At 36.1% G+C, this 21,165-nt stretch overlaps 1 protein-coding gene and 1 non-coding gene across 2 annotated transcripts; both read left to right on the top strand.

Annotated features, from left to right (window-relative positions):
* Positions 1-1,827: 1,827 nt before the first annotated feature.
* Positions 1,828-13,397, top strand: LOC578862 (medium-chain acyl-CoA ligase ACSF2, mitochondrial). The gene is made up of 13 exons (XM_011683185.2): positions 1,828-2,114; positions 5,125-5,338; positions 5,991-6,173; positions 6,593-6,714; positions 7,258-7,429; positions 8,206-8,304; positions 9,244-9,383; positions 10,024-10,195; positions 10,892-10,999; positions 11,482-11,633; positions 12,081-12,222; positions 12,607-12,717; positions 13,149-13,397. The coding sequence occupies exons 1-13, from the start codon at positions 2,011-2,013 to the stop codon at positions 13,269-13,271; spliced, it is 1,842 nt and encodes a 613-aa protein (XP_011681487.2). The 5' UTR covers positions 1,828-2,010; the 3' UTR covers positions 13,272-13,397.
* A 1,195-nt stretch (positions 13,398-14,592) lies between these two features.
* TRNAL-AAG lies at positions 14,593-14,674 on the top strand. The gene has a single exon. It is a non-coding gene; the product is annotated as a tRNA-Leu (tRNA).
* Positions 14,675-21,165: the final 6,491 nt, after the last annotated feature.

The raw sequence follows: 21,165 nt of genomic DNA, 5'->3' as shown, positions 1-21,165 counted from the left end.
TATCTGATACCCATCATGTATGTCATAATGATTACATGACTAAAACATTCCTGATATCTTTGAGGCATTACACTTTGTTTTTATTTACAGTTGGAACCTGAACATTTTTTTTGTATTGCTTCTAAATTAATTTCAAGTTTACAAAGAACACAATCGCAACTTTTTTCGGGAAATAAAATCAAGGGCACTTTCAATACCCTGTTATACATCCCTTAGAAATCATATTCACATTATGTTATACCTCATTGTACTGTTCATACATTTTAATAGGTAATGCACAAGGCTATTGAAATTGCCTTAGGTTTATTTTTTCGGAAGAGTTGCGATCGTGTTGAAGTTATTATATAAAATCATATTCCCTGTAATGTATAGCATGGATACATTACTTATTTTTAAGCAATATAGAAATAAATGTTATGATTTGAATTTGATTATTAATTTATGTTTAAAATGCACTGTTATCAGCATACTAAACTGAACTTGAGATATACCTCTTGTTTACATAACTGTATATGTTGCATTACTTATTTTATATGTTACTTTAATATAGATTATACTTTTTGAGCTGAGCAGTGACAGGAAATTGGATTTGAGGTGAACATGGGATCACTATTTTGTAACAAAAATCAATTTTTGTTATAGATGTATTTATTTAGGTCCAGACTTAGTCATATCAGAGTAGAATTCTGGTCCCTGAAATAAGAGCACAATATTACTTCAGAAAATGTTTGGTTTCCATATTAAATCCGTAATATTGTAAAACAGAGATCCATTACACACTAAGGATAGTATGTCTGTGATATTTATTTTGAGATGCTACTATTGGACTGGGCAGTGTTGTAGCATATGTACATGTAAATAGCTCCGTGAACTTACAGATGTCAGAAATATTTTCATGTATTAGATGTTAAATAGCTTGCCAAAAACCATCAGCGTCTTTGTAGCTAAGGCAACAATTTTGCAGATCAGTTTGTTCAGAGGTTTATCTTTAATTCATTGTCATTTAATATACGGAGGGAAGTACCGTCAAACGTGTTCAATCTTTTTTTCTTCTGAATGATCTGCACATGACTTTAAATGCTTTCAAATAATGTGTATTATCGTAAATATTGTCATTGAATGAATGTCAAATCTGTGTTTTGTGAAGCAAAAAAAGTAATAAAGTGCTGATGAATATTGTAAAGGATTGATTTTGTCAAATCATTGTTGTGGTTCTTTGATATGCAGGTCTTGGGTGAAACATCCATGACAGGAGTTATTTTTATGAGGAGAGTTGTTAAAGAGGGAAATGGAGAGAAAGGGAGACACAGTGAAAGAAGGGAATATAAAAAAAGTAGGAGGGAGAGAGAGAAAGAGAGGGGGGGGGGCAGACAGACAAAGAACAGGGAAAGGGGTGATGATTAAGGAAAATGTTACAAGAAATAATCTTTTCATGCGAAGAATTACAAAAGTGACAAGGAGAGAGATGTTTGCCAAGCTTTCTACTTCTTTTATCCTCTCTCTAACTCTTTCTATTTCACTCTGTCTTATAATACTCTATACTCTCTCTCCAACACAATTTTTTTCTTCTCCTCCCTCTCTCCCCCTCTCTCTCTCTCTCTCTCTCTCTCTTTCTCTCTGTTTCTCTCTCTCTCTCTTACTCTCTTCCTTCAAACCATGCAGTCCACGAAGGTTGATTATTTAAACTTTGTCCAGAGCACGAGATTAATGTCCCATTTTGATCCAGTCAAGGACAATGAATACAAATTAAAGTTTCAATGAACGAAAAACCACAGTGCAAAGTTCTATTCTGGAGGTCCAGAAATCGATTAGAGTTGTTTACACAAATCCTATTTTCAATATTGACATGCCTTTTGCAACTACATATTGTGCATTTTCAACTAAAAATCTGAAGTAGAACTTAGTGTTCACTTTGAATGTCCACCAAAACATCATTTGGTACAGCTATAACTGTACCATTATAAATTAAATCAGTTTGTTGAGCAGACGGGAACCATTATTGAAGTCAAGATGAATATTTCGTGTGTTCTGCGAATGTATCTGAGATCTGGTTTTAGAAGCACATCATCTCGGTTCTCTGCCAGGTCCGTTCCATGCAACAGACCTTTCGAGAAGTAAGTATTAGCATTGTTTATACAGTCAGCGCTCAAAATACACGGGGGCGGTGGGCGATTCGCCCCCGTGAGCTACATAATCGCCCCCCGGCGTCAGGTTGCTCGGGGGCGATTGCAAAATTAAAAATCGCCCCCGTGGAATTATAGAATAAAGATTATCTTTTCTGTTATAACTTTAACACAATATTTAGTTTCAATTTTCAAACCTTAAACCAATGAAACGGAACTTAGATTAGCGTGCAAGATTTCCCGTTCTATGAGTAGGCCTAATAATTATCACCGATTCAGCTTGCAGTGCAGTGCCGCCGTCAGCAGTGGTTATAGGCCTACTGCGCCGTTAGTAACGGTACGTGTGCACGCTGCCGCGCCATGTCTGCTGGAGCTGGAGGCGATCGCGCAAGGGCAGAAACATGGTCATGGAGAAGTTTTTCGTTGTGAAAGCGTAAACCCGCTAAAATCTGGTAATTTTAAATGACCAGCAAATAATGAACCACGACCAGTAAATCAATATTAGGGACTTTTAGATTTGCACGATGAGAACGTGGACTGCAACGTGCGACCTCCTTTTAAGGCACTGCCAGTGCTTAAAAGGACGTCACATGTGTGAGGGGGCTGGATAAATGCACATATATATTTTTCTTTCTTTTTTTTTTTTGGGGGGGGGGGGTCCAGTTTTTTGGGAACATTTTTGGGCCGACTCAGCCGGCCGGTGAATATTAAAGCGGGGGGATGCTGGAGAGGAGGACTACTAATCTATTTTTTTTTTTTCAAGGGGGGGGGGGGGTGAAGCGCCGTTTTAGCATGACTTTCTTTTTAACTCTTACTTTCACCTATCTCAGATAACCCTAAGTTTTTGGTTGCTGCTTTATATGTAGTTGATAATGCATGATTAAAATTAAGAGAGAGAGAGAGAGAGAGAGAGAGGGGGGGGGGGAACCACCATCATTTTGCAATGGTTCAGGGTTTGTGTAATGTACATTTGAAACCATTTCTTAGCGTCTCAACCCTAAAAAAATAGCAAAACTATTTTTGAGGAAAATCATTATACTGAACTGAATAAAGAATAATATCTTTATATTGGCTCATACTGATACTGATACGAGCTAAAGTATTTGTATAGAGGTATTCCAAAATGACATTCTGATAATCAATATTTTGTTCTGGTATCATAAAAATACGCATAATACAACTGATCTCTATGATTTCTTAACGTGACATAGCTTCTTCTCCCCCTGTAAACAAAAAAGAAAACAAGGTTATTTAATAAAAGGATCATACGACAAATAATCATTGTGATTCAAATTGTTGCAAGGATTTTTTTGAATAAGCAATGCTTTTCACCAGAATCTTCTTTGAAAAAACGACTTTTACAAATCACAGCCATGCAAATCTGCCACTGTGTTGTAAGATTACTTTCAGATTAGGAGAAATGTATTCTTTAATGAGCAGAGATTTGTAAAAGTTGTTTTTACAAAGAAGATTCGGGTGAATAGCAGTGCTTATTCAAACAAATATTCGCATCAATTTGAATCACAATCATTATTTGTCGCTTAATCCCTTTTAATGACCTTGTTTTCTTTCTCGTTTGAAAGGTGAGAAGAAGATAGGACACGTTAAAGACATCATAAAGATCAGTGTTGTATGCGTATATATTATATACACAGGCCCCGCGGAACGTTTATCAAAATGGGGGTCTAAAGTATTTACGATCAGGTAGAGGGTAGCGAGCGTAAATTGGTGGGGGGGGGGGGGGGGTTCAGAGGTTTTAGGCATTTAATTACGGTCAGAGAAGCACAAATATTTTGATGCCGCATTTGTGTCACTGGCAGGTCAGGGGGGGGGGGCGTTTTCTATTTTATTTATTAAGGTACAATGTACGTTACTATCCTATTTTTTACCGGTTTGTGAGGCTAGGGGGGGGGGGGGGGGCGGGCCGGTAGAATCGGCCCGTGGATCCGCGCCTGTCCAAAATAGCACACACACAAAATCGCCTCGCCGCTACGCGGCTCAGTAAAGTAAGAATGTAAAGGTTGCTCCGAATAATGAGGAGGAAATAATGTGCAGAACGGGAAAAAATCGAGAGAATGTCATCAGGGGATGAAAGTCAGTAACAGCTATGTAGCTTGTATGGATATTTGTATAAACAAGAGCCCCCGTCAGTACTAAAAGAGCCCCTATGAGAAAGGCTCACGGGGGCTCTTTTTTTTTGGGGGGGGGGGAGAGCCCCCGTGGACAAAAAATTAATTTGAGCCCTGTTTACACTAGAAGACTGTGCACAAATTATACAAATCATATAGGTCTATATGTAATCTAGATCATGGTAGTAGAATGGTTTTGATTTATTTCTTTTTGTTAAAGTGTCCACCGAAAGCAACAAATAATGATGATCAACCGTTCCCGTATGATGGCGCATATCAGATTGATATAACGTCCCAGTGCCTTACAAAGAAATTTGGAAATTATAATGGCTTTCATTAGTTCTAGCACACGTTATTAGTGACAGATAAGTGAATAAGTATTCGTAACACAGTATCGTCGACATGAATAGTGTTTAATTAGTGATCAAATTGCAAAGAACGTTAAACCATGGTGAGAAATGAAAGGATCAAGCTTATACGAGAGAGAAAGGGAGAGAGAGAGAGAGCGAGAGAAAGGGGGAGATATCTGGTACTGTCTGGTGCTGGCAAACTGAAAAGCAAACGGTAGGCATATTAATCTACAGAAGCTCAGATTGTGTCTTCTTTGCGTCAATTTATAACTTTTGTGATTCATTCAATTTCTGACAAAGCACCGTATATCAAAAAGAGGGAGAGAGAGAGGGGAAGAGAGAAAGAGAGAGAGAGAGAGAGAGAGAGAGAGAGAGAGAGAGAGAGGGAGGGAGGGGTATGAAAGGGCTATACTCAAATGTGCAAGATTTTATTATAAAAAATGAGCATAAAAAGTAAACCTAATTATTTCAAACCATATAGGAGCTTCAAAAGTATATGTTCCTCGATTCTTCTCGCTACAGGACTGCATCTTGTTACCACAACAACCACTCTAGCAGAACCAAATACACTCTGAGTTACATCCACGGTCATGACGTCACTCCTAACGCACCCACCCCTCAAGTGAAGACGATTGGTCAGTTTGTTGATGAGAGTGCAGAAAAGTTCCCGGATAATGACTTTGTGGTCTTCTCCGAAACTGGGCAGAGGAGAACGTTTCAACAAATCAAAGAAAAGGTGACTTATATTATGAAACCCTATTCTTTCAATAATAATGTATTATGATCTGACGATTTAGATTATTGTAAGTGGAACCATCTTTAATTAGGTACGTCTAACACTTGGTAATCATCCTGATGCCATGCTGCAGTCAATTCCCTGTACACCTATTTAATACTTTTTTCATAGTGTCATAATCAGTAATTGTCCTGATTGTCGCCTATCTTGATAAGTAATTATATAGTTTAATACTGTATATTCAATGTGTAACGCGAGGGGTGTGGTGGTATAGTGGTAGGGCATTTGTCCCAATCAGTGGTTCGGGGGTTGAAAAATGAAGAAAAAAGTCCGTGCGTTAGTAATTCTCAATCACCAAGTCCCTCAAAAAGTCCCTGTCCACTGGGCACTGGTTACTTATCTACAATGTTCTACAAACATACATTGACTCTTATCGGTCGATTAAAATATGTCTTCATCAAACCATCATTCAATGTGCTTGAATTTTTGAAAAGAAGCAAGGGTGGGAGGGGGTTACGTTGAGAGGATGGATAAAAACGTCCCTGTTCTTTTCATGCATCTTGATTTATTTACCCACGTTTATTACCATTTAAAAAAGAAATCTGCTACATCATAAGTTGTAAAATCACTGACGATTTTCCTTTGATTTCAGGTTGATAGTTTAGCAGCAGGTCTCCTATCCCTAGGAGTGCAGAGGGGTGATCGAGTTGGTATCTGGAGTCCAAACACCCTAGGATGGATCTTAACCCAGTATGCTACAGCTAGGATCGGTGCTATCCTTGTCAATCTAAACCCTGCTTATCAGATCACTGAGATCGAGTACACCCTCAAAAAGGTTAATTTTCTACAGTTTCTCAATTTGATATTTTGACTTTGTTTTTATTCCCTATTAGTTTTTACGCTTATTAATACATACATTTTCTCGGTTATCACATCGATCCGAGTCATACACCATCTCTACTCCCTAATTGGAAATCGTGCCATTCCTAACATCATTGTCACTGTTTGGGCATTTTCCTCCATGTGGCTTACTGTTTATAAAGGGGCGCGTTACAATTTTGCTAAAAAGTATCGAAACGAAGGGTAGTGTTGTGTAATGTCATTGGAATAGTGGAATTTAAGGAAAGTGTAGAATGGAAAGGTTGATAACATTGAATGAATGTCTACTGGATTATGATTCAATTTATTTTTGTTGTGATTGGTTCAATTCATTATGCTTCAGAAGATGCCCATTTCAAAAATCCTTTTCGATAGGTTGGAGTGAAGGTCCTAATAGCACCAGAGAATTTCAAGACGCAGCACTATTACAAGATGCTAACCGACCTGTGTCCAGAGATGAAGGCGATGTCTGGTGCTGGTAAACTGAAAAGCAAACGGTAAGCATATTAATTTGCAGAAGCTCAGATTATGTTTTTGTTTGCGTCAATTTTTAACTTTTGTGATTCATAACATTTCTGACAAAGTATAAAAAATACAATTGGTTGAAAAATTCTATATTTTTTCTATATCAACACATCGTTATTGGGTAATCATGTACGAAATCTAGTATAAGTCAGTTTTGGCAATTTTATCTTGTTTTGGTTAAGCTAGAATAGGACGACGTGAGCTGTACCATATCAACAGCGATGTTTCCTTAAAATTGATAAGCAAAGAGCATAGTTCTATTATGGAGGGGGGGGGGTTCCCTTTAGGATTCACCCTATTGCTTGTTTGTTATTTGTTTAATTTGTTTTGTGTTCCCTGTTTATGTTTTTCATAGTATTCCAGGAATGTTGGAAAAAACATTCATGTAAAATATATGAATCACACTAAATCAAATGACATCAAATCAAATCTAAAATAATCAAAATCGTTCGTTTTAATGATATCTTGACACAATGACTGATCAAACTGACTTCAAATTTGACTTCAAACTGCAGCCTGCCCGAACTCGAGTCAGTAATCATCTTCGACAGCGAGCTTATGAGTTTACCAGGTGCCTATGATATCGACGACGTCATGGACATGGGACGAACCGAGCATTATGACGTCATTGATCGATGCAGAAAAAGTCTTCAATTCGATGACATCATCAATATTCAGTTCACATCGGTAATCCGCTTGAATTCTGCAAATTTGTATAGAACTTCAATTTTAGTAGAAGTACAATCAATTATAGAATATAATAATTTGATTTTGTCTTTATACGTTCCTCAGTGAATTAGCATAGGGAGGGGGCATTGCTTAACCCTACCTTCTACAATACAATACAACAATTATTAAAGTTTGCATTTAAATTTTAGTTTTCAAGAAATTGTAGAGTGACATTTTCCTTATATATTTTGTATATGTTTTCAACTTTTGTGGCTCCTGGGATGACGGCGAATTTTGAATGGGCAATCATAAACAGTGATAAAGTGGTAGAGCAGTATCTTAATATGTCAAACGGAAACGTAACATGTCCCCCTACTGTTCGTAAACCACGAGCTATATCATCCCTGTTGGTCTCACTTTCTCCAGTATTGCTTTCTTGGCATTTCTGATTTGGTTACCTTTCCGTATTTTGACCCCCTCTGTTTCTCATTCTCTGTATTCCCCCCCCCATTTCTGTCTTTCCCCACATTCTCCCTCTCTAACTTGCTCTCTTTATCCTCCCTTTCACCGTTATGTGATCTCCATATTCTCTTTCTCTCCCTCCTCCTTTACTCCTTCCCCCAATTCCCCCTTGGCCTTCTGTCATTCAAACACCAATAATAATAGAGTAGGGAAAATAGCGGGGAATTGAGGGAATGGGGACAGAATGACAGAGGGTAAGAGGGAGGGATTCAGCTCTTGGGTTGCCATGTGGATTTGTAAAAATAAATACCATTTCAATTTTAATTTCGAAGGGTACGACGGGGATTCCCAAAGCCACTTGTTTGACGCACTACAACATCATCAGCAACCTTAACACTCAATCCTTCGTCTTCCCAGTCAAACCCGGTGATGTAAGTACAGAATAGAGGGCGGGGTCGCTTTGAAGGTTATTAGTTTTAGTTATTGAAGGATAGTAGGTAGAACATGTACATGCCATTGGAAATTACAAAATACAAGCCCAGCTCTTGGAGAGATTGCTTCAAAGATGTTTGTCTAATGTCAACTTAAAAATGAAATGAAATGATAGTAATCAAATCTAAGACGTGAAATATTATGTTATCTACAGTTCTTGTTTTGCCAAGCTCTCTGCTAGAGCTCTTATAAAAAAATTTTTTTAGGTGAGACTTTTTTTGTTAAACGCGCTCATAAATCTATACCAGCTCAAAGGCCCGAATTTACAAAGGAGGTTTGTCGACAAACCTAGGTTTTCGTGCGTCATAATTATGACGCGTTTCGACGCGTTTTTTACAAACCTGGGGGGGGGGGGGGGGGGGTTCACAAACATTCTAAGTCGAACTTAACTCTAAGTTGGACTTAAATATTATGGAGAGCCATTTGTAGCCTTATAATAAAATATATTCAAAAGCAAAAATTCAGGTATTTTAGACTTTTCATAAATTCCACATCAAAAACATGAAATCTCCCAATAGAAAATATGAATGATTTGAATCAACATTTTATGCCTTTTAAAATAACTTTTACAAAATATTTTCAAGGATGTTAATGGCTTTCCATAATTGTTAAGTCCAACTTCGAGATAAGTTCAACTTAGGATCTTTGTGAAACATCCCCCTGATTTGTAAAAACGCGTCGGAACGCGTCATAATAATATTATGACGCACGAAAACATAGGTTTGTCGACAAACCTCCTTTGTGAATTTGGGCCATAGTGTATGAGCTAAATTTAATTTGGTATGCATGTCAGTTATTTTCTTTAGATATGATGTAACAATAGTAATCAAAAACACTATGTACTACTGACCTATAGTGTTTATGTATGTTATAAACAGGTGAGTTGTTTGCCTGCTCCTCTGTTTCATGTGATGGGTATGTCGACATCGATGGTTGGAATGATGCAGGGTATAACCACCGTGTTACCATCAGCAGGTTACGAGAGCGGAGCTATCCTCCGCGCTATCCAAGACGAGAAGTAAGTCCTAATTGGAAAAGGGTGAATATATAATTATAATAGATATATAATTATCACATAGAAAATCAGCAGTTGTTCTTTTATGACGTTTCAATTCATTCTCCAGCTTTCCCATGGAGATAATGGAAAATGACGGGGAGCAATTTTTGTGTGTGTGTGTGTGTGTGGGGGGGGGGGGGGAATCGAGCACAGTTGGAAAACATAGTTTTATAGTTCTGACTGAGACCAAGTTTTTTTTTTTGGGGGGGGGGGAGGGAGGATGAAGCAAGGGTTTATTTGCCCACAGCCAAGTCAAAACCTTGTTTTCAGTCAACTCCTGTACAACAAGTAAAGTGTGGAAGAGCTTGGGGTTTAAATTTGTCCCCTACATCTCATCTTTCTTTTTTAGGTCAATACATGCACCACTATTCACATACTAAGCTCTGTCCCTGGTGGCATAATTATTTCACTAATCACGACGAGATGGCTTTTTAACACAATTATTCGCAGTGCTCTTACGTTGATAGGTTGAATGACTCTTATTTCATTTTAATCCAATATTTCTCCTCTTTATGTTTTAATGCTATAAAAATCTGAGACTTAATTTGGCAGGTGTATTGTCGGAGACATTGATGTTATATTTTATTCTTTCTTTTTAAAGATGTTCGATTTTCTTTGGTCCTCCAACCATGCTGATTGACATGCTACATCACCCAGACTTTGAGACCTTTGACCTCAGTAGTTGGGAGACTGTGTATACTGGAGGAAGTCATGTACCGATTGAGATTATCAGACGTATAGCAGAAGAAGTGCCCTCCATGAAGGAACTCCTTGTAAGATTTAATTACTTCTAGTCAATTTTTTTATGGAGGCCATTGAGATGTTGGAGCTTGAAAATTCCACTAAACAAGGGAAAGACCTCAAGATTTCGACAGCAGTTTTAATTTGTTTGTTTGTTTGTTTGATTGATTTTATTTCTGCGTCAAATAACAAATACAAGGTTATACATTTGCACATATTATTACATACATAGCAAATCATGTGAAATAGTATTATACAATAACCATAATACAAAGGTGATTCTTAGGCATTAGCTGGTGCTAAGTGATACTGTTAATGTTATATCATTTGTCAACCCTGTGATGTTTTATATGTATTGTTATCATCTTGCCTGGAAGAAGAAAAAAATTAAAAATCTATATTTGCCGAAAAGGTTTTAAATTGAAAACATCCAGTTTTGCCGACATATTTATATTTTTGCATGGGGAGGGGTCACCCATCTTGTTATCTAATTTCTTTGTAGTTAAATGTAGTATGATTTAAAATCTTAGTGCACAAGTTGAGAAAAACAAGTAACCTATTTCTCCCTTTAATACAATGCATTCTCAGTCGGGTAATTAACAACATTTATGTCTCGAAGCTATGTTTATTATTTATAGTACGTCAGTAATATCCAATGTTATTTGAGATTTTGAAAACTGCATTATAATTTTAAATCAGTGATGAAAGAAAATCAAACTTTATTCCAGTTGGTGTATGGAATGACTGAATCTACTGGCGCTACTTGTGGGACCCTTAATGGTGACCCGGAAGAAGTTCGCTTTTCAACTGTTGGAAGACCCCTACCATGGTGTGAGGTATGTATTACGTCATACAATCTTTGGGTTTGACGAAACTCTTTGGGAAAAAATCACTCTTTGTGACGCTCCCTGACAACAGTACAATAATGTTTGGGGGAAACGGTTTTTGCAGTTCTATGAGGTAGGAGCTTATTAAAGGCTACAATAAATTCAGGTGTTTAAGGCTTTATTCCCAGGTTAAAGTAAACAAAATGTATTAACACGTATATACACAACTCAACTAGATAGAATAGACCTCTGCAAAAATACTAATGAAAAATGCTATTCCAATACTGTAGTTAGTGGGCTAGACATTTGAATTAGATGTTTAAAAACGCTTTTTCCCATTTTCTACAAACAAAGAACGTAGAAGAGACGATACTTTCCTGATTTACGGTTTGGATAAATAATGAGAAAATAATCGACCTTTTCACTTTAAATTGAAACTTTTAAGATGTAAGAAAACTTTATTTTCTGTGTTTTATTTTTGTTGAATTCAGATGAAGATGGTAGATCCATCTAGTGGTGACGTAATGCCTGTAGGTAAACAAGGAGAGCTCTGCATCCGGGCACCTTGGGTGATGGTTGGTTACTGGGGTGATGAAGAGAATACGAAAGAAACCTTGGATCAGACAAGATGGCTTCATACAGGGTATGGACGGCTGTTTAAGCGTTTATAGAAAAGGTGGAATGAAAAATACTAAACATGTAGCTGTAAAAGATGACTTTGCGCGTATTATCTTTAAGTTATAATGATGGACTTGTTTGGAGGAGAAAGAACACACCAGGAGGATTTATATAACAGGTTGTCAAACACTGACAATGGCAGTTTAGAATAAAGTAGGACACTCCCCCTCGTTCGAAGGCCCGGGGGAGGGGGGTGGGGGTACAACTTGCAATGTGTCTAAAGAACAAGGGGCTATGAGTTTGAATCCAGGTTTATTAAGCTTTAAAAAAAAACACAATACAGTATGTGAAAAATTTATTTGTCCCGAGTTATTACACTTGAAGTTCTAGAGAGGATTCTGCCCTTCTCCTTGCATGCCTTGAGTGTCTTCTTTACTAAAACGCCTTACATCATTTTTTTTGTAATTCTTAGAGATTTAGCTAAGATGGATTCCGAAGGATACATAAGCATCGTAGGCCGGATCAAAGATGTCGTCATCCGAGGAGCAGAGAACATCTCCACCATCCAGATTGAACAATGTCTTCATACTCATCCTAAAATAGAGGATGTTCAGGTAACCATTTACTTTTAGTCACCTGATACTCTATCAGTGCTATAAATCACCTTAGTAAAAAAATAGTCGGACCTGAATGTTATTGCCATATACAATTTGTTCGTATTTTAAAGTGCCCAACGAAAACCAATGTATATGGTGGTTGGGCTACACTTTTTTTTTTTTTTTTTTTTAGATATGTGAAATAAATAGATATATACATGTAAATGTACAGGCATGATAAGTATTGGTACGTAATTTCCTTTCTTCAGGGTTTCAAGCTTATTTAAACAATATATGTAATTGTTTTATTGATGTCTATCGGTTAGAATGTAGAGATGACTTAAATAGAGACTTTTGAAATAGAATTTCAATGTGAATCAATAGATATTATTGATTGTGTAGGTAGTCGGTGTACCAGACGAAAGAATGATAGAGGAACTCTGCGCATGCGTGAAGCTGAAGGCGGGAGAGACATGTGAGAAGGAAGACATTAGGGAGTTTTGCCGAGGAAAGGTGAGCAAATATCAAACCTGCTATGAAACCAATATTTCATTTTTATTTGTTTTCTTTGGATTAGTATTGCCGGAAGTAATAAGACTCCTTCAAGTCATGATACCGGTTAGGGGAAGATATAATTATTAGAAGGTAAATTTTTGTACTGAAATGCTTTCAAAAGTTTTGTATACCTAGATTAAAATAATGTTAAAGATCTTTATTTTGTAATGAATACTTTCAAATAACTATTATATGACTATAGAGAGTAGGCTGCTATCTGATTAAATATTGGTATAAGAGATGTATACCACTAAATGAAAGCTTACCTTAAAAGTGAGCATCTATAATATCTAATCTGCGTAATCACGACTCACAGCGATATTTATAAGTCCCCTTTACACTTCTGAATTTAATCACTTACATAACTTATTTGTTTTTGATTTCTGCAGTTGTCTCATTACATGGTCCCACGGTATGTTGAATTTGTGGAGGTATTCCCAAGGACCACAACGGGAAAAGTGAAGAAGTTTCAACTCAAAGAAGAAATGAAACAAAAACTCAAACTCCAATAATGCATAAAGATCGAACAATATTGCAATGTCGATACAATCATGAGGTTGTTATCTGTTCTTGAAAGGTTAAATGAGTGGTCAATATCATTGCCACAGGTGCGGTTCTGGAAGAATATAGATAAATATATTATAGAGAGACAGATATTTTTTTAGAGAGAGATTTCCCTGGGGGTTAATTGGGGTTCATGCAGTCATTTTCTAATTGTGGCCTCGCTTGAAATTAATTTAAAATCAATATAAGTATGTGTGTGTGGGGGGGGGGGGGGTGGGGGGCTCTTCTCAGAAATACTCGTAGTTCAAAGAGGTGAATATCTGAATTTTCTGTTTAAATTGCCTCTGCCCTCTGAGAGAAGAGAAAGGGAATAGAAAAGGTGAAAAGAAAGAGAAAAGAGAGAGAGAGAGAGAGAGAGAGAGAGAGAAAGGAGAAAAAAAAGGGGGGGGGAAAATAGAAACGAAAGGTTCTTTTCTTTTCTTAGTTTCTTTAGTTTTCTTAATCGTTTTTAAATGTTGACAAAACTTTGCACACTAGGCGCAAGCCTGTTATTGTAAGTGTTTGCACTGACATCGGACTTTGCTCTGTAGAATTGTATTATTGTTGTTGGTCTCTATAATGATAAAGTTCCTTCGGCCTTTATATGTATCATATTATGTTCACGAAGTGGTATTTTACTGTAATCCTCTAACCAACGTTTACCATATTAGGATGGGCATATTTTTTTTGCGTTTGAAGTACTCTTACATCTATATCGTAATTCATTATATTAAAATATTTTTTTCATCCATCAGCTTGAAGATATTTATTTTATGATTTATTTGGAGTAGGCCTATTATGTTTCACGTTCGTTCGTTCACGTTCGTTCATAATACTAAACTTACCAACATTTTCAAATAAACAGTAAGCTTAATGTTCGATTTTTCACTTGACTAATGGTAACATAGATGCAGTTTATGTTTATGTTCATACTGCAATCAATGCATATGTTGTTCCGTTTCCAATGTAAAAATCATTTTCAGAATGTTTGTGACGATGTACATTTGATATTAATGTATTATGTGTATGTACAATGACTGTAAAACCAGTGAAATTTTTTTTTCCTGAAAGGGACCATGAATTTTCAATGACTAATAAATAACATAAGTTTAGACTAACTGACCTAACTACCACTCGAAGGACTGTATCACGGTACTAGCTACGTGAACAATAGAGTCAGTGCTCACTGTGTACTTTGCCCTTACCATTTTTTCTAATGGAAAGAAGCGCGCAATCAATATACTGGAATAAATTGATCTCATGCCTATTATGCCCTCTATCGGCCAGCAAGGTAGCGTGGCCGAGCGGTCTAAGGCGCTGGTTTAAGGCACCAGTCATTTCGATGGCGTGGGTTCGAATCCCACCGCTGCCAATAAATTTTGGTATTTTTTTTTAATGTTTATCCGGGTACTGTGTGCGCAGACAAATGAGAGAAACGGGTCAGGGAAAATTTAAGAAAAAAATCGGAAGAAAGTTATGAATTTGTAAAGGTGCAATCAATCAAACAGAAATTGGAAACTCTGAGACGTATCTTACGAGGTTTCCTCCCATTTTGTCCTGTACTAAAAACTTGTAACTGTCAATCATAAATTTAGGTATATTTTGTTATAATGTCTCTTTGTGAGAATTGACATGGGGGGGGGGGGGGATGCGGTATATAAAACAAATATTGACTGCTTATTTTTCAGGCCATGAAGGCAGAGTATCTCGGTATATTAGCGGGGTTTTTTGCATGTTTTATTATAAAATTCTAAAAAGTTAAAAAAAGAGAAAAATATAATGTCAATTCTTTTACATTATAATCACTATATTCATTATTATACAGTGTACATGTTTTCCTTCTCATACTACAGCAAGCGACTCTTTATTTCAAACAGATTATTATGTTTGGAACAGACATAAAGCGTCTTGCATTTTGCAAGTATATACACAAATGGGTAAACAATGACACAAAATTTGACATAATTATTATGCTTCATTTTAGGATATGTGTATCTGCCTCGATTTCCAACTTTCCAATTTAAATGTCAAACTTCGTCATCAGTTGAATGCATAGAAATCCTATATAATTATATAGGATCTCTATATGGTCGAATGGCCTAGCGCCATCTGTGGCAAAGAAATATTTTGTTATGCCTTATTTAACAGTCTTATATCATTTAATTTGCTCTCACTATGTCACGATGTTTTTATATCTCTTAACATCGTGTTTTCTTACTCCTCTTCTCCCTCTGCCCCCTCTCTCTTTTTCCGTCTGTCTCCCTCCCTCTAATACTATCTCCTTCTTTCCCCTTCCCTCAATTCACCTCTATTTCCAATACTCATGCTCATGACAACTATTTATATTCTTTAATTTAGAAGTATCAGTTAGTCAATCCACTCATTTATTATGTCATTTATAATCTCTTATTCTTCTAAACTGTCACGCCTCTGCCTTTATAAGTTTGTTTCTTTTTCACTCCTTTCTGTCTCGTCTCTCACTTTCTCTCTCTCTCCCTCCTCTCTGTGTTTCTCTCATTTATTATTGTATGACTATGATGTTTTAAATTTGTAAGACATTGTGTGTGTGTGATTTAAACTTTATACAATTCAGCGCTCGGGCTGCCTTGTTTTTAACCATATTAAATATCCTTTCAATCAATTAAATTCAATTTGATTTTTTTTTTAATAAACCATCATATTAAATTTCCTGTAGTCGTAAGATATTGTGCAGACATAATTGTTTTATTTTTAGAGCAAATGAGTCATCCTATTCCTGAGAAATGTTTTCAGATGTTCCCAATAACTGATCTCTCTCTCTATATATAGCGTTAATAAAAATGAAATTAGTTACTTTATACAAACTCTCCATTTATATATAAATCTCTCTTCTAAAATCGAGGACTTATATAAGTGTTTTGAATTGGTTTAATGATTATTTAGAGCACTGAAATGCAATTGGTGACATATTCATTGAAACTAGCCTCCTCTCTGCTCGATTGATTGAAAGAATAATAATGGGATTGACATAAAAATAATGCTTAATTTCCTACAGCCATAAATATTTGTTATCATATATGTTTTATTACGTGAACATTGTTTTTCTATTATTATTTTTAGGAAGAATAGTAGGGGTATAGTAAGACCATTTTAAAATTGACGTGTCAAACCAATATCTTTTTGAAGAAAAAAATCCGAGAAGCAAAATAAAAAGACAACAAGACAAAACTTAAAAAAAAAAAAGTTTGCTGTAAGATGGTTCAAAAATAGTTTCCGATAAGCAAAAAGAAGCTCCCTAATCAATAACATTAAAAAAAAACACTTATAATACCAGCAAAAAAAATATCAAAAAGGGTCATTAACTTTTGATAGATAGTCAAGTGAATGAACCACTATACCACGATACATCCACGTTTTCTGACAAGGCTGAAAAGAAGCCAAATTTGCAGACATAATGTTCAACTTGGTTGCCATACCAATGAAATTCGATCAGTCACAGAATGCTCACCTAAGCTAGCCAAACATTGACAAGATTTTCAAGTCTCAGGTTTCAAGAATATGAAATTTAATTGATGTTTTATAGAACTGTAGATCCTCAGATAGTAGAAATACTATGATTACATACTAAAATGTGAATAGCAGATATGGATTTTCATTATTATACGGTATAGTGAAATAAATAAAGAGAGATTGAGGACTGAGATATATATATATATATATATATATATATATAGGGAGAGAGAGAGAGAGAGAGAGAGGGGGGGGATAGGTGGGCGGGAGGTAAATGAAGAGTATTCGTATCGCGAATCTTTTAAAGTACCGTATGCCTGGGATACACTCATAAAAAGTGCGTTGCCATGATGTAATTATTTTGTTATATTATGTGGGGAAAACGACTATTTCATCAATGTTGATAACGACATAATTCCAATTTCCCATCGAGACCAAAAATGAAAAACAAACCTGACTTGAGGTATAGAATGACGAAATTAGGGCATGGCAGTAATTTGTAATCAGAGCAGTAGCAGGGAATATATTTAAAAACCACCAACGGTCCTTTCCTAATTCTCGAAATGAGATAAAGACTATTTTTATCCTCATCATCCCGAAAAAATGAATTTCCTTCTTCATTGATCATCTTATTACCATGCCTCATTTATTTCCGCATAATTTAAGCAGACAAGCTGGGCTTGTGTTATCAGCCCATCAATGAAAACTGTGTTTTGAATGTAAATAGAGTACTTAACTACATGGTGGTGATTGCATTTTGACCCAGTTAGATTCTTATCATACATATCAAAGTAGGAAGGGAAGAGAAGGTATACGCCAGCCTACTACTGTATAGATGTGTGTCGGATGTGAAGAAAGGCAGAGGCCTTTTCAATTTATTTTATTTTATTTATTTTTTTTAAATATTTTTTTAGCCCTCCATAGGCTATATTTTATAAAGTAAAAATTACAAAGAAAAATCCCAAAGTTACGTATGTGTGACTCACTTGGTTACAAGGTGATTTTCTCATTTTTTAATAAAAACAAAACTTGAAGTGTCTGCCACTGAATAACAAATATTCTATACCTACCAAATAAGGATGGGGTGGCCGGGCTAACTGCTCCGATCATTTGCCAGAATGCCCTCCGTTTTTAATTAGTAGATTCATAAGAGATTCTTTACCCCAATTTGAATTTGAGGTGCACAAAATATGTCATAGACAATGATTAGTCCATTAATCCATTAGTTAAAGATGAAGGTTCATCGAACCCTCTTAATCCTCCTCCCGCGGGCCCTATAATGCTACCCCCTCGCACACCCGCTTTATAAAGCAATTCCCTTCCCTCATGTACAGGTAGACATATCCAAATGATATTCTATACTTATCCCATTTCCTGAAATCACTGGAAGTAAATTAATAATGTCAATACCATGCGCAAAAATAGAATATTACTTAATAATATAACTTGATGACATTACTTATAATAATATCAGATAGAATATTACTTAACGATATCAGATTAATTTTATCAATTTCATCACACATAATGATGATTCATACATTCCACAATGAGATTGATCGGACAAAACTCATATCAGACTAATACCATTGCCATGGCGATGAACAAGCTGGAGTATATGATGAAAGATGGTCATAATTTATTAGAAGAAATAGGTTGATGGCAATCAGTATCCTCCTAGCCGTGAATGAGAAGGAAGAGAACATTTCACCAATTGGGGCAATGGCTCATGAAATATGGAATATAAAACTAACACTTACCGTCGTTTTTTTTCTCGTTTCGTAATTCATTTTCTGTTATCATGTTGGATTAGTAAAGAGAGGGAGGAAGAAAAATTGAAATAATGCGATGAAGCTAGGGAAATTCGCAAGCAAATCAAAGAAAATGAAGATTCTATAAATACATGCAACAGAGACCAAAACAAAAATGAAAGGAAAATGAATGACAAAAAATTGCGGAATAAAACGTCAAAAATGACTAAATCTAATTATAACGATGAATTTATTTGATAACAATTGCTGATACAAGAGATCAAATTAGGTAAAATCAAACCACACTAAGATTATTCTCACTATCTGGACTCAAATCATTCTACAGTTAAATCTATAACATCCTAACTTCTGTGAAAACATTAATTTCAATCAAATATTATTAATTATTAAAATGTTTTTATAGTACCAGTCTCGAAAAAACAAGGATTTGGTTTTTACGGCTATAGTCCTTTGTAAGTGCACCCCTCTTTCCCTTTCCCATCCCCTTTCCCATCACCTACTCCCTCTCTCTTATTTGTGTAGCGTGATTACAGGCATTGAGCAGACACAGGCATCATTATTGGGGGGGGGGGGAGGGGGGAGGTAGATGCAATGCAATTTAAAGGGATCTAGTCGGGGTGGCGTGCATAGAGGTGCTCATATCCAACGCCACTTCTTGTCATGTTTTTTCCCCTTTTCCCAATTTTCATTTTCTTTTTCCATTTTGTATGCCATGTGATAGGGGGAGGGGGTAGGGGGGGGGGCACAATGATATCCCATGCCGCCCAAAGCTAATTCACTGCTCTCTGCCTCTCTCTCTCTCTCTGTCTTCCCTTTTCTCTCTTTTTTGGTCTTCCTTTATCCCTCTTTTTTCTTTTACTCTCTCTTTAAAGGTAAAGACCAGTATTGGAAACCCCCAATTTCAAAAAATGAAATGGAAGCTCTCATTACCAATCATGTGAAAGAATATGTTTTGACTTCTACATGATGATTAAAAATTTGCCGGGAAACCGCCTACTAATTCATATATTTGGTAAATTTGTTTCTCTCATGGTCTGTGAGAGATATAGGGTAGTCCCATATACATTTTTCTGTGTGTATAGTGCTAGTAACTTTACGAAGAATGGGCCAAATTTCTTATCATTTTGATGATTCCAGAACCTTGCAGATGCTAGATGCTAGATGATCAACCTTTTCTGATCGATTCCACAACGTTTCTTTCACAATGCAATCGCATGACCATAACTGGTCTTTACCTTTAAACAGTCATCAGGACTAGTACTCGAGGGCCTAATTACATGTTCGAGTTTTTACAGGAAGTGCTAATGAGAGCATACAAATCTCCCTCTCTAGTTTCAACCGTAATGTCAACCTCTGAATAAACAAAAGGGAACATTATGTTTAAACCTTGTCTGTGTAACCTTGTCATGTATTCCCAAGGTTGGCATATTGTTATCTCGTAAATTTTTCATAAATTCTTGGCCTCTTGTGCATTTCTGTGTCAAATTTATCTTATTTTGAATAACTTGTATCCCACGCATGACCCAAAGTGAAAATACCGCTGTCATTTAATAGCATTAAATGCTATTAATAAAGACAAATTTTGTCTTTATTAATAAAATTGCGTCTGCTCTTGACGACCGCTGTCATATTGTAGGATTATTTTTGGATTTTTCCAAGGCATTTGACACGATTGATCATAACATGTTGTTTACAAAACTTCAGTATTATGGTGTCAGGGGTAAGGCGTTGGAGTGGTACAAAAGTTATCTCAGTAGTCGTACACAGTTTGTTTCATTAAATGGGATTGCATCGAGTGTCAAGCCTGTCACGTGCGGTGTTCCTCAAGGATCTGTTTTAGGGCCTCTACTATTCATAACATATATAAATGACTTCAAATTTTAATCCCAACTATTGTCATTTATACTATATGCAGATGACTCAATCACATTTTATTCTCATCAGAATCCTCAAATTCTTGTTGAAACTGTAAATTCGGAACTTGAGAATATTGCACAATGGATTTTTGCGAATAGACTGTCACTGAACTTGGACAAAACGAATTTCATATTATTTAGCAATTCAATCTCCGATTTACCTGGAGATATCTATTTCAACAATGTTGAAATTAAGAAAGTAAAATCGACCAAGTTTCTTGGCCTGTTTATCGATGATAATATGTCCTGGAAAATACATACAAATTAGTTGTGTTCATTACTATCAAGAAATGCCGGTGTGATATACAAACTGAAACCTATGTTCCCATCATATGTATTGCAAATGTTGTACTCCACTTTAATGTTGCTCTACTTGAACTATGGTATTCTTGCCTGGGGTAGTTCATTGAAACTTCAACTGGACAAAATCCTGGTTGTTCAAAAAAGAGCAATACGAACAATTTGCAATGTACCTATTCGTACTCACTCGAGCCCTCTTTTCTTTCATACTAGAGTACTGAGAGTTCGGGATATTTTTAATTAACAATTAGGCTGACTCATGTTTCAGCTGCCCCAGCTGAAACGAACTGCCCCCAGGCACTATCTTATTTGTTTAAGAAAAGAAATCAAGTCCACGAATATTCTACCCGACAGGCGTTTTCCTATCACCTTCCTAGAACGAGAAC

Source organism: Strongylocentrotus purpuratus, unplaced genomic scaffold (genome assembly GCF_000002235.5).
Source record: "Strongylocentrotus purpuratus isolate Spur 01 unplaced genomic scaffold, Spur_5.0 spur5_scaffold_11, whole genome shotgun sequence".
Lineage (NCBI taxonomy): Eukaryota > Metazoa > Echinodermata > Echinoidea > Camarodonta > Strongylocentrotidae > Strongylocentrotus > Strongylocentrotus purpuratus.
Note: the sequence above shows the minus strand (reverse complement) of the source record. Positions and strands in the feature narration are given on the sequence as shown.

Coding starts and splice junctions, on each gene's coding strand:
- LOC578862 (XM_011683185.2), top strand. CDS start 2,011: ATGAATATTTCGTGTGTTCTGCGAATGTATCTGAGATCTGGTTTTAGA. Junction 5,339..5,990: donor TTCAACAAATCAAAGAAAAG/GTGACTTATATT, acceptor CTTTGATTTCAG/GTTGATAGTTTAGCAGCAGG. Junction 11,000..11,481: donor GACCCCTACCATGGTGTGAG/GTATGTATTACG, acceptor TGTTGAATTCAG/ATGAAGATGGTAGATCCATC.